The sequence below is a fragment of the Lynx canadensis genome, chromosome D4 (genome assembly GCF_007474595.2).
Source record: "Lynx canadensis isolate LIC74 chromosome D4, mLynCan4.pri.v2, whole genome shotgun sequence".
NCBI classification, from domain to species: domain Eukaryota; kingdom Metazoa; phylum Chordata; class Mammalia; order Carnivora; family Felidae; genus Lynx; species Lynx canadensis.
Window position 1 is genome coordinate 2,922,057 of NC_044315.2, and position 12,210 is coordinate 2,934,266.

The 12,210-nt window shown below is 51.0% G+C and overlaps 2 protein-coding genes and 1 long non-coding RNA gene across 3 annotated transcripts in view; 2 read left to right on the top strand and 1 right to left on the bottom strand.

The window, feature by feature from the left end:
• Positions 1-432: 432 nt before the first annotated feature.
• CKS2 (CDC28 protein kinase regulatory subunit 2) lies at positions 433-5,223 on the top strand. The gene is made up of 3 exons (XM_030292690.1): positions 433-591; positions 3,482-3,609; positions 4,891-5,223. The coding sequence occupies exons 1-3, from the start codon at positions 533-535 to the stop codon at positions 4,941-4,943; spliced, it is 240 nt and encodes a 79-aa protein (XP_030148550.1). The 5' UTR covers positions 433-532; the 3' UTR covers positions 4,944-5,223.
• Positions 5,224-5,766: 543 nt separating this feature from the next.
• LOC115499007 lies at positions 5,767-6,503 on the bottom strand. Its single transcript, XR_003964049.1, has 2 exons — positions 6,425-6,503; positions 5,767-6,059 (listed from the first exon to the last, which is right to left on the bottom strand). It is a non-coding gene; the product is annotated as an uncharacterized LOC115499007 (long non-coding RNA).
• Positions 6,504-6,614: 111 nt separating this feature from the next.
• The window catches only part of SECISBP2 (SECIS binding protein 2), a 40,509-nt gene continuing 34,913 nt past the window's right edge, over positions 6,615-12,210 (top strand). Inside the window, exons 1-2 of the mRNA XM_030292688.1 lie at positions 6,615-6,750; positions 7,589-7,734. Of these exons, the coding sequence (XP_030148548.1) occupies positions 6,715-6,750; positions 7,589-7,734 (182 nt within the window). The 5' untranslated portion in view covers positions 6,615-6,714. The remainder of the gene's footprint in view (positions 6,751-7,588; positions 7,735-12,210) is intronic.

Below are 12,210 nucleotides of genomic sequence, written 5' to 3' on the forward strand. Positions count from 1 at the left end.
GCCGCCCAGACTGCGCCTGCGCGAAGGCGGACGCTAGGCGCGCAACCCCACCGTGCTTCGCCAAGCCCCGCGATACCTCACCCCTCGCGCCGACCCGCCCACCCCAACGGCTCGGCGGACCTGGAACGTTCTAAACTTCTGCGCACGCGCCCTGCGGCCTTTAACATCCCGGCTCCGCCCTCCTCGGCCACGCCCCTTTCCTTCGGGGAGCTTTTCGTCCCCACGTCTTGCCAATCATCCACTTCTGCCCTGGAGCGACCTCGCAACAGGTCTCTGATTGGCTCATCATGGGAGCCAACGCCTAGGATGGGGGGTGACGATAGGCTGTGAGCCGGTCTCGCCTCCCGGCAGTTTGCGCGAAGCGTGATTGGCCGACGCCTCCGTCCAATCAGCGGTGGGCTGTCGGATTCAAACCGGGAGCGTTCGGCCTGCGGTCGGTTGGTCGCAGTCGAGTCGTTGGCTTGGCCCGACGTGGACGTGTGGTCCTGCTGCGCCCGCTCTTCGAGCCCGGTCGCTCCCGCCCGCCCGCAGGATGGCTCACAAGCAGATCTACTACTCGGACAAGTACTTCGACGAGCATTACGAGTACCGGTGAGGGGCCAGCCGGCCGGGCTCTGGGCGGAACCGAAGTCGGGGTCGCAGCGCGGCGGCCGGGGTTCGGGTCGGGGCCCGAGGTCGGAGGTCGGGTCGGGCCGGGGTTGAAGGACGGGGGGCCGGGGTCGAGGCCGGGTCGCCCCCGCCCGGGCGGGCGCGTGCGGCTCGCCGGCCTCCGCCCTTTGTTCGCGGAGGCGAGGAGGCCAAGCGGGCCAGGGGGCGAGCTGCCTGGCTGGGGTGTCGGGGTTCGGCGGACCGGGGCAGGCGGCGGGGCGCCTACCCCTCCCTCTAGTCAAGGCCGTGTCCCGCGGCCTCGGTGTGCCGGCCAGGGGGGCCTTCGGCTCCCTAGTCGCCGTGAGACGCGCCCGGACTCCCCCCGGCGGTGGGACAAGCAGCGAGAACGCGGCGGCTGGGAGGCGCTCGGCACTTCCGGCCGTGGCCGTGCGGGGGGCCGGCACGCTCGGGGGCGGGGCTCGGGGGCGGGGCTCGAGGGGGCCCCGCGGCGGCTGGCCTCGAGTCGGTGTTTCTCCGCTCTCCTGGGTCTTAGAAATGTGGTTTCTGGGGAAAAACGGGGCGTGTTTCCGGGCAGCTCTACCGATTAGTCATTCCTGCCCCGGCTAGAAAATGCGGTTTTCTTGCCACACTTCGATTTGAAGTCTGCCCGCCCAGTTTTGTAGAGGAAGAGCACAGACACGGTTCTCCCGTGGTGCGTGGGCCTAACGTGCAGTGACGCGCTGCGGGCGTCCGACGGCGGGCAATCGGGGCTGGGACGGGGCGTCCTGCACCGGGGGGCCCCAAGTGGGGAAGGTACTTTCCGGGACTCGGGGCGGTACTTCCGCCCTTGGTTTCCGGACCCCGGCGCGGTTAGTGAGGAGCACCGCGCAAGGTAGACCCCCCCCGCCCCCCAGGCTCGTAGCCCAGTTAGCCGAGCGGTTCGTGGTGGGAGAGGGCAGCGGCAAATTGGGTCTGTTGGGTGTTTGGTTTGTGCTGTAGGTACAGACGTGGCTTTTCCTAGTTTCCTTATGCTGCGGCTCCTCTGCGCCTGGGCTTGCAGACCAGGTCCTGTCGGCAGTCGGCCGTCCGCCCTCCTCGGCCGTGTCTTGTTGCTCAGAGCCTCCAGCGTACCTGGCCTTGGCCTCTGCCCCCGCGCCCGCGGTCGGGAAGGGAACGTTGGCTTTCGGCAGTATTTTCTCACACGGAGTTGGGAAGCGTCCCTGTGCAGTCAGCCGCAGTTCTCTCGGTGAAGCTGCTTCCACCGCCCGGTGTTACCTGGCCGGAAACAGCCTGTTCCCGCGGTTGTGACTCGGGCCCGGTCAGCGGGGACACGATTCCGTGGTTGTGCGTAGCGTGGCTACATTGCGCTTCTCTGGGAGAAATGTAACAGCCGTTGCTGTGGAAGGCGGAGACGACATTTGTAGAGCCTTGAACGTGTCTTGTAAAGCAGCTTTTCGAGGTAACACAAAATACACGTTTATTGGCTGGCTGTACTAGCAGGAAGGCTTCGAGTCAGAGGTTGGCTATCAGTAAGTATGGGGGCCTCACGTTACATGTGGGTTTTCAACCGCTCAGGGGGTCAGGGCCCCTGACCCCGTGTTGTTCAGGGGTCAACTGTAGTTCACTGGCACTGGTAAAAAGAGCATAATTGGATTCCGCAGCCTCATGGCAGGGCTGGCAACATAGTTGTTTTGAGGCTCATTTCTTTTTTGTAAATAATACCAAACCGGTATTTAATTCACCAGTCACAGACTTAAGTTGATGACTGAGTGCTAATGGGCTAGGGGTTCCGTTTTCTCCCGTGCGGAAAAGGGTCACTGACCAGATTGCACCTTTCTCACCCCACCTGGCCAAGGACTCAGGTGGTAGATATTTTACCCAGGTCAAGAAACGTGGTTATGGATGACTGTGCAACTTTACTGCTACTGGGAATGGTGATTTATAAAGTTTTTTTTTACTGTAATTAAGCAGGGTGCACATTTGTTCTTAAGTTGTATGAAGTTACAATTATGTTCTTGATGGTTTGACATTGGAGAGTATTGCAAGCCTTCCTGAAAAAACTTAATAGGTTTTGGATATAGGTCATCTGGATAGAGGTCTGTAACTTATGGAAAACTGAATGTCATTGTGTAAGGTTGTCAGGTACATGTATATGTGGGACTTGGGTTTGTTTTTGATTTGGATTTGGAAAAAACTTCTAGGGTACATAAGGACTTGTGTGTACTGCAAATCTATAACGTTGAGTAGTGGGAAACCCAAATTAACAAATTAGTTTTTTTCCCTCTTCTGTAAAAGGCTGCATGGGTCTGGGACGACCGTTCTACAGTCAGAAACCATCTCCAATTTACAAGGCTTCTGTGGTCTTAGATGGCTTCTCTGGCTCCCTGATCACATCAGTCGGCTTCATAACCAACAGGAAAGAACAAGGAAGAGAGTTGGGCACGTTCTTCCCTTTTGAAGACAGTTTCCATCAGTGGCGTATTTTCTCCTTACACCCTATTGGCCAGGATTTAAGTCATCAGAGGTAGCTGTAGGGCTGGTTGGGATGTTTTGGAGAACCATGAGCCTGATTTCAGGTGTGGGGCTTCTGTTCCTGAAGAACATGGGGACAAGTAGCAAGCAGTCTCTTGGAGAAGAAAAGAGGAGTCCTAAAAAAATGTCTTCTGCTTTTCGACCATATATTCTTCTCTCCCTATTTTGAACATAGGCCATCAAAAATCAGAATTAGAGATATTAGATGGTTCTGAAGATTGATGCCGACAGTAACATAACAAGAGTTGCTTGAAAAATCTTTATTTTGAACTCAGATTTTGAGTATCCTGAAAATGTATTTCTAAAGTGCTCATAATTGTAGGAAAGGTGTATTCACTAATTCTTGGCTGTATCTTAACAGGCATGTCATGCTACCCAGAGAACTTTCCAAACAAGTACCAAAAACCCATCTGATGTCTGAAGAGGAGTGGAGGAGGCTCGGTGTCCAGCAGAGTCTAGGCTGGGTCCACTACATGATCCATGAGCCGGGTAAGTTCTGCCATTTAGGAAGGCATCAACTGAGATAAAATAGTAGGGTTGCACTTGTGGAAAATTGTTGAGTAATATTTGATACTGAGTGATAATCCCAAAGTAACCAGTAAGTTTGAATGGCCGATTGCTTTCCTCCCTAGAAAGAATTTCCATTTTATAAAGTACATAATACATGAGTGAAAGCAACACGTTATTCTACCTGCAAAAAGATAAGGAGTAGAAACAAATAGGCAATTCTGTTTTATTTTAAAATGTCTTTTTTTTTAATGTGTTGTTATTAATAGTATCTAATTTTGCCAGGAGTATATTTGTAATTCTGGTGTTCCCTCCCACCCCTGCCTTTGAAAACCAGGAACTTATTTTAAGATACTTTAAAGTGTCCTCAAGTTCTGTGCATAGAAGTTAATGCAATTTGAAGTGATTTTGATTTGTCTTTTTGTTTAGCCTTCTAGTAAGGGATAATTATTATCTACCACATTCAGATGAAATTAGATAACATAGTGAACCGTGCTATGTGTGTGGTGCATTATGAGTGTTTGTGTTGATGTGTGGGGTTTTCCAGATATGAGATGGTAAAGTAAAACTTGTGGGGCTAAATTCTACCTTTGTGTTACTAATAAATCTAACTTAAACAACTTCTAATGCTTTCGACAAAATTTGAAGGCATACTATAGCAGCTGAATTAGGTGAAACTAGAGCAGTCTTGTTTTCTGTTTGTCGAAGGAAATCGGCAGTAGCAGCATCAGAAACTGAATTAAAGGATTGGGGCATCTAATCGTATCCCAGTTCAAAAGCTCTTTCTCCAGTTAATACCAGAGCAACTGGGGAACTATGGAACCCGGGGCCCCCACTTACAAAGAAACAACCTTTGGGAGTGGGCCCCAGGGATCTGTACTTTCTACAGGCCGGTGGGTTTTGATTATGGTATTCGGTGTCTTTTTCCCATGGAGAGAGGTAACCTTTCTCTTTTCCACCGGAATGGAGATTCTAAAGGTAGAAACCATTTTCCCCAAAGTGATTTCTCTACTTAGTTAGCATCTCTTTCTCCAGGGTAGGTAAAATTAAAAAAACATAGAGGGAAATATTGTCATTATCAGCTTGTTTTCTGTTTACAGTTGACAGTGACTTGAAGCAAAATGTATTTTGGATACTTCAATAAGTAACAGTTGATCGTGGATTGATTTTATTTTGGTTCAATTCAGAATTTGAATTTTGGATTTAGTGAATGAAAATTAACTGTATTGTATTAAAATTACATAAAATATTTTGTTTCCACAGAACCACATATTCTTCTCTTTAGACGACCTCTTCCAAAAGAACAACAAAAATGAAGTATATCTGGGGATCGTCAATTAAATCTTTTTCAAATTTAATGTATATGTGTATATAAGGTAGTATTCAGTGAATACTTGAAAAATGTACAAATCGTTCATCCATACCTGTGCATAAGCTGTATTCTTCACAGCAACAGAGCTCAGTTAAATGCAACTGCAAGTAGGTTACTGTAAGGTATTCAAGGTAAATTTCTTCTAGTCAGTTTTTCTCTTAATATAAGTGCCTGTTTGACTTTGCCTGTTATTTTTGTTAAATAAAGTTTATATGTTGCATTTATTTACTGGGGTTTGTTTATTTAAAACAATTTTTTAATGTTTATTCGGTCATTTTGAGAGAGAGTGCCAATGGGGGAGGGACGGAGAGAATCCCAAGCAGGCTCCTGGCTGTCGGGGGAGGGGGTGGGGGAGGGAGGCTTGATCTCATGAACCTTGAATCATGACTTGAGTAGAGATCAAGAGTCAGTCAGGCTTAACTGAGCCACCCAGGTGCCCCAAGGGGTTTTTCTTAAGGTTAATTTGTGTCTACTGAGGTGGTTAGATGATTTCAGTTTTACAATGCTGGTCTGGAGGAGATAAATGTAAAGAAATATTAAATGGGTTTAAAAAGGCTTGGTTTGATGAGGGTACCATGAGTTCACTTAAAAAGCAGGACTAAGTTTCATAGAGACATTAGATTTCACTGCTCTGCTGTTTAGTTCCTAGAGAACGGTCCAATGTGTCTAAGAACTGTCCCATCTGGTGGCCTTAAGGGAAACCACTGAATCCTGTTCGGCTCCATTTACCAAGTAGGCGTAATGCTCCCCAGAAAATATCACCGCAGTTTTAAAGTTGAAAGGCACTGTGAAACACCTTTTATTCCAGATACATGTTGTGTCTGTCTTTAGCTGCTACGGTACTCTAGGGTGAATGCAAACACAGACTATCTTTGCTGTGCTGGGGAACACTTTCAGATGACAGTCTGGTGGTCCCTCCTCTGCTCCTCTGTCTTCATACATGGATGAGGACTGCAAATCCTACCAGTGGTGCTGAGCAGCAGCCTAGAACTCCTTTCTGCCCCTGGGGGCCCAGGGTTAGCAAGCAAGACGACAGAATTGCTGTGTGAGACTTGTTGCCCTGTGGGTAAACCAAACGGTACAGAGTGAGAGGGGACACCGGCCTCCGCCTCCAGCAGTGGGGGCTGCCAGTTGCTAGGCCCAAACCTGGTGAACCTAGCCGTCCCCATTTCCCGTCTTAAATTCCTGCTGGTCCGCGAACCCAAGCGTCCATACTGGGGGCAGCAAACCTGCGGCTGGGCTCCTAATTAACCCCTACAGGCCAGACAGCCCGCGGCGGGGGGGGGGGGGGTGCCCAACCCAACCCCCAGGCCGCCCGCGCCCGCCACGGCCACACCACGCCACTTTCCCTGACTCCTTTCCTCGCGGTCATTGGCTGTCCGCCGGAAGGAACGCGGCAGCCGTGAACTGATTTTCCGTGCTCACTTCCCGGGTGCTGGAAGTCCGTGCTTTCCTCGGCTCCACGCACCACGCGGTACGCAGCCTCTTCCCCCACCTCCGGTGTCCCCCGCCCCGCCCCACGCGGGCCCTGCGCGGCCGCCGCCCTGCGCACTTCCGGCCGGGAGCGGGGCGGGGCCGGGCGCGTTTCTGTGACGCGCTTCCCGGCGTCCTCTCCGAAGGCGGAAAAGCGGGGAGGAGGAGCGCAGCGCGTCCGTGCCACCTGCCGACGGGGCGGTTTTGGCCTCGAGGGCAGGGTCTCCCCCGAGCCGTGCGCCATGGCGTCGGAGGGGCCGCGGGAGCCCGCGGGCGAGGTGAGGACGGCGCCCCGCACTGGGGCGGCGGGGCGGCCTCCTAAGCGGGGGAGGACGCGGCCCCTGGAGGGAGGCCGTCCGGGTGCCCGGGGGAGGCGACCCCGCGCCGCCTCGCCGCGCTCGTGGAGGGGAGCGGCCGGCTTCCAGTGGCGGTGCGAAAGTGCGCTGGAGCGGTGGCCGCCGCCGGCCCGCCGCGAAGGGAAGAGTGTGCTTTGTAAGCGCGTCCGCGGAAGTCAATGTTAGTGCGCTTCAAGAAACCGAAAGAGCGGGTTTTACGTCCAAGTCCCAAGGGTGTGGGGCGCTAGGACGATTTCTAGCAAAGCCTGCCTCTGCGTCCCCACAAGACAGCTCTTAATGGTTCGCCGAGCGAAAAGCAACGGTTTTATGTAACTTTTGAGAAATTCGGTGGAGGTAAACTTGCGCGGTGCGTTTGTGTTTCCGTTGGCCGCTGGCGGGCGGTTGTGGGTTCTCCCGGACTCAGGCGGAGAGAGGTCGGAATCCCCGCACTGCGGGTGGGAGCGAAGGGGGCGCTGTCAGTTGTCCTCACTACGTGTTCTGGATGGGATTTTATTTCCGCTCTCACTGCCTGCCCTCCCTGCCCTGTGTAATATTTGGTAGAATACTTTTTTTTTTTTAATATAAAAGGCGTCGGGGGAGAAGTTGTTAGCGAACAAATTATTATTTTTATGAGCGCGAGGTATTTGAACAACGGACAGTACTGGGATTAGCGTTTCTGGGGCTGCTAGAACCGAGCCGCTTTCTTGGGTTTCTTTGGTTCACATTTGGCTTGCCTCAGATGTCTGTAGTTAACCACCTCTCCCCCTTTTTTTTCCCTCAGGGCATCAAGTTGTCAGCAGATGTCAAACCGTTTGTCCCCAAATTTGCTGGGCTCAATGTGGTGTGGTCAGAGTCTTCGGAAGCTCGTGTGTTCCCTAGCTGTGCAGCCCCGTATTATCCGTGTGCTCAGGAGCTGCCGGGGCCTGAGTACGTACCCTTCTCAATGTCTTGTGGTACCTGGGGATCCGATGGAGGGAGGTTAGACTTCGATATATACCGCACCTAACCTGTTTAAAGTTCTCGAAAGACTGGAGGATGCTCCTCAGCCGAGAAGGGTCTGAGCCAGTGGCACCACCTAACTGTGCCCTGCATCAAGACGGAAACCTCAACTCTCCCTTCCTTTCTCCACACTCATGCCATCATTTGGGGCAAGGAAAGTATGGGGATTGCGTTGCATTCGTTAGTAGGAAACTTAATTTCAGGGATCATTTGTGCATAGGGTTTGAAACTATATCAGGTATCTGATGGGACAGGGAATGGGCGGCAGACAGAAGCCCAGACAAAGAAACCTGCTCTTTGGGTTTAGGGTTTAACATTTTAAAATCATGCTTGGAGAGGAGTGGGGACTCTCAAATATGGCTCCTGCTTTGTGTGGATAGTACTTTGGAAATTGTTGAGTTTTGCTTTAACCATTTTTCTTTATAAGCGTCCTGGGGAGAAGGATTCTTCGAGTCTGGGTGATAAAATCCTTCTACGTTTGAGTTGAAAGGAGGCTTATGTTGTTTTTTTAAGTGTTCCTTTTCCTTCTTGAGATTTCATTCTTTAGGTATTTAGAAAATGGTTTCTGTTATTAGCTGAGTTTAGAAAAACATGTATTAAACGTTTTGTGTTGTTCTGTAGAGTACTTGTAGAGTACTTGTAGATTTTACTTGTAAGGTATGCATCCCCTTCATGTGAGAATTGTCTTTACACTCCTTTAATGTGGGTCATACTTGTTTCTTTTCCATGTCTGCATAGTATGATTGAAACTAGTTTAAACTTCATATAAATTCTACAGTGGTATTCTCAAAGATGAAAATTGGAATAAATAATAAAATTATCAAGTTGTCTGATGTACTTAGGTTGTATTTTTTTTTAATTAAAAAAATTTTTTTTTTAATGTTTATTTTTGACAGACAGTATGAGTGGGGGAGGGGCAGAGAGAGGGAGACACAGAATCCGAAGCAGGCTCCAGGCTCTGAGGTGTCAGCACAGAGCCCGACGCGGGGCTCGAACTCACAGGCTGCGAGATCATGACCTGAGCCGAAGTCGGACTCTCAACCAACTGAGCCACCCAGGCGCCCCTAGGTTGTATTTTTTTTGACAGCGTTGGAGGTTCTACCTATATGTGCTAGGGTAGGAATACCCAGGTTTTCCATTGTAATTTCATCCTTTGTAAAAGGAAGGTTGGCGTGGATCACGTTTGAGCTGTTTTGTACCTTAGGTGGTTCACAAGATAAAGTAGGAGATATATTTCACTCAGTGGCGAGGATTCGAAGCCATGTACTGGGTGGGATTCCAGTTACCCAAAATAAAGGTGGAAAACATTCCTGCAGCTAAAGTAATGTTCTGGCAGTGGCATGAATGGAGATGAAATTGAGGCTTATAGGATTGCTAAGTTTAAAAATGAAGTTTCTTTATCTCTTGTCCTTTTTTAGCTTTGATTTTTTTTTTTAAGTTCTTTATAAGCAAGGAAAATAATGGCTGACAGTATTCCTGAGAAAAAAACAAGGACAAAGGCACGAAAGCAGAGGGGCGGGGTCAGGAAAGACAGGGGCCTTTGAAGGGGACAAAATGGGGATACACATATCTGAGAACTGATTATCTAGTCTGTTCTCATGGAGGCTAAGAAGTCTTTGCATGAGCCAGATTTTGTGTAAATGGGGATCTCCTCTGATGAAAATAAGGATAGCATTTTCCATAAGGAACTTGTTTCCATGCTCTTGTCCCAACCCATGGGGTGGCGGGGAAGTGTAACGTTCTTTCTACACCTGAGAAACCGAGGCTAGAAACATGTGTTTAAAGTTATTCAGGTAGGTAGCGCCCAAACCAGAGTTAGAGTCTGTCCTGACCTGTGTTCATGCATAGTCCCCAAAGCTGCTGTGATGTTGGCAAGTGTTGAGCCTTTCAGTGTGTTGCAGTGTGCTGTGAGATGTGGGTGCTTTTTCCTTTTTTTTTTTTTAAGTAGTCTCCACGCCCTGTGTGGAGTCCATTGTGGGGCTCAAACTCATGATCCTGAGATCAAGACCTGAGATGAGATCAGGGGTCGGATGCTTACCCGGCTGAACCACCCAGGTGCCCCATATGTGGGTGCTTTTAAGTTAAAATCTCTCAGCAGTGAGAACCTGTAGTCCTGGACAGAGTGTGGCTCAGGTCTGTTGGGTGGCTGGAGCGGTGGCTGGAGCCCGACACATCCTGGCCCGGCTGCAGGGACTGGGGGCAAGACTTTGCACGACCATCAAGGACAAAGGAGCAGGTGTAGGGCTTGGGAGAAGCCTGCATGGTTTAGGCAGGAGGTAGGGAACTGTTGGTTGTGTTTTAAATGGTGTTGTTATGCTCACTCCTGGATTCTTGTTCTACTCAGAGGGAGAGGGGCTTGAAGGCTTTGACTGGGTTGCAGGCACCGAAGCTAGAGAAGAAAATACGGGGAGCCCTGCTGCAAGGAGTACAGTCTTCAGTGGTCCGTGTGGGTGTTGGTGGGAGAGAGGCTGTGGTGATTTCTGGCTGAATGCATGCACAGTGATGGGGTCTCTCCTGGGAGTGTGGGTGGGAAGAGGGGCTGCTTGGGGACTAGCTGTACAGCTTGGTGCTCCAGTGCCACTTGGGGAAGAGTGAGCCATTCGGTGGGACAGCCTGTAGGTGGGAGAGCAGGGCCCGGAGTTGGCGAGGGTAAGGGCCTGCAGGTGCGGGTGAGGTCTTGGGGGGAAGGAGGACAGGTGTGGGCTCCCGAGTCTGATTGGAGAGGAGGGAAAGTGCAGGGGAGCACCCTCCATGGACAAGCTTTTGGAAGGTGGGATGGGACCAGTGGAGCTGTTCAAGTGATGTGACAGAGGGCCAGACCCCGAAGATGGCATGGCGAGGAGGTGACCGGGCTTGCAGGAAGGATGTCCTGGAGACTCGGGACTGTTGGTAGGGACGGGGCAGGGAGAAGTGGGCAGGGAGCTCAGTGGGGGTCGTGTGAGCATGGGGACTGGGGGGGGCAGACCAGCTGTAGAAGCACTGCCAGTGTAAAGGCGGGGGGTGGGATGAGACGATGGGTGTGAGGGAGGTGTGTTCTGTGGTTTAGGGTCATCTGGGCAGTTTGTGGCAACTGGAGTTTTACAGACAAGCCATTTGAAGCCCCAACAGATGCCGTGGGATGTCTCTGTGACATCTGATTGTGTGGTGCTCTCTGCGCGTAATTGTACTGGGCTTGGATTGGAAGGAAAAATACCAACTTTCCGGTGGGAAGAAAGACCAATGGTGACGTGTGCAAAGTGGGACTAGATTGTGAGCAGAGGCGGGACCCAGATCAAGGTCTCTGGACTCCTGGATGGACACTTTCTGGATGACCACAGCCTTCAAAACCACTGGATCCTGCGTCCCTTTTTCTTCCTAACCTGTTTCATCACTCTTTTCATTTATCCTGTTTTGGGACGTGGGCCGTCATCTTTTTTACTATTTTTTTTTTTTTTTGCTGTCAACCCGTCTTCTTCGCCCGTGTTCTCTTCTGAAGAACAGATTCTTCACTTTTATCTGCTCCCTATTAGATTTTCTGAGCTTCAGATAAAATAAAACGGATTTGCATCTAGAGTTAGCATAGTGGGATGAAGCTTTGAATCTTTTTCTTTGCAGAGAACAGCACTAGACTAGGTGCACAGAGGCAGGTACACGAGGAGTAGTTAATTGCTAGAATTAGTGGACGATCTTACAAGGTCTGAGCTTACTATAAAATGTCGTGGGTTTATAGACCGTGATAGCAGGCTGTCCACAGTTAGGTACCGTGTGGGCGTGAATGTAGTGAACATTCTGGTAAGTGTGTAGCAGGTCTAGCCTTGTCACCTGGGCGGTGACTCCCTTCTCCTGCAGCGCAGGCTCCTCCTTGCAGCAGAGCAGAACCCGTGCCTGAACCTTCTGGCCGTTGAACAGCGAGAAGGTGATGCAGGTGTGTGCTCGTCAGCTCTGATTTTTCTGCCTTTCAGTGGCCCCGCACACTGGGATTTCACTGATTTTCCACCAGAAAAGTTGCAGCTCTGGGAAGTCACAGACACATCTGGTGCTTATTTGTGGGATTCAGAAGGTCCTGTTTTGTGTCTTAACTCTTCTGCGTAGCATTTCGCCGTTGTTCGGCTTTCACTGCAAGGTGGTTGAAACCCCTGGCTGAAAACCATGTTTGCTGACAGAGTCAGCGTTAAGTCACGTTTCGGCAGCCCGAGCAGATGGGGCGTCTGGTGCCCGTGTCGTTGGCAGGGTTGCAGCTCCTGGGCCACCATTTGCCTGCAGGTTCTGGGTGGGGCTGGCAGATGGGTTTGGGCGCCAGGGCCTGTTAGAGCCCCCTCTGCAGGGAGAGTGGTCTTGTGGGAGTCTTGCATTTGCCCCAGCATTTGACCCCGTGGGAGTGAGGAGCTGGGGCGTCCCTGGGCTTTGCCGCACGTGTGACACAGT

What these genes read in the sequence shown, in the direction of transcription:
- CKS2 (XM_030292690.1), top strand. Translation starts at nt 533, where the DNA reads ATGGCTCACAAGCAGATCTACTACTCGGACAAGTACTTCGACGAGCAT. An exon ending in GACGAGCATTACGAGTACCG is followed by an intron (nt 592 to 3,481) that starts GTGAGGGGCCAG and finishes GTATCTTAACAG; the next exon opens with GCATGTCATGCTACCCAGAG. An exon ending in CTACATGATCCATGAGCCGG is followed by an intron (nt 3,610 to 4,890) that starts GTAAGTTCTGCC and finishes TTGTTTCCACAG; the next exon opens with AACCACATATTCTTCTCTTT.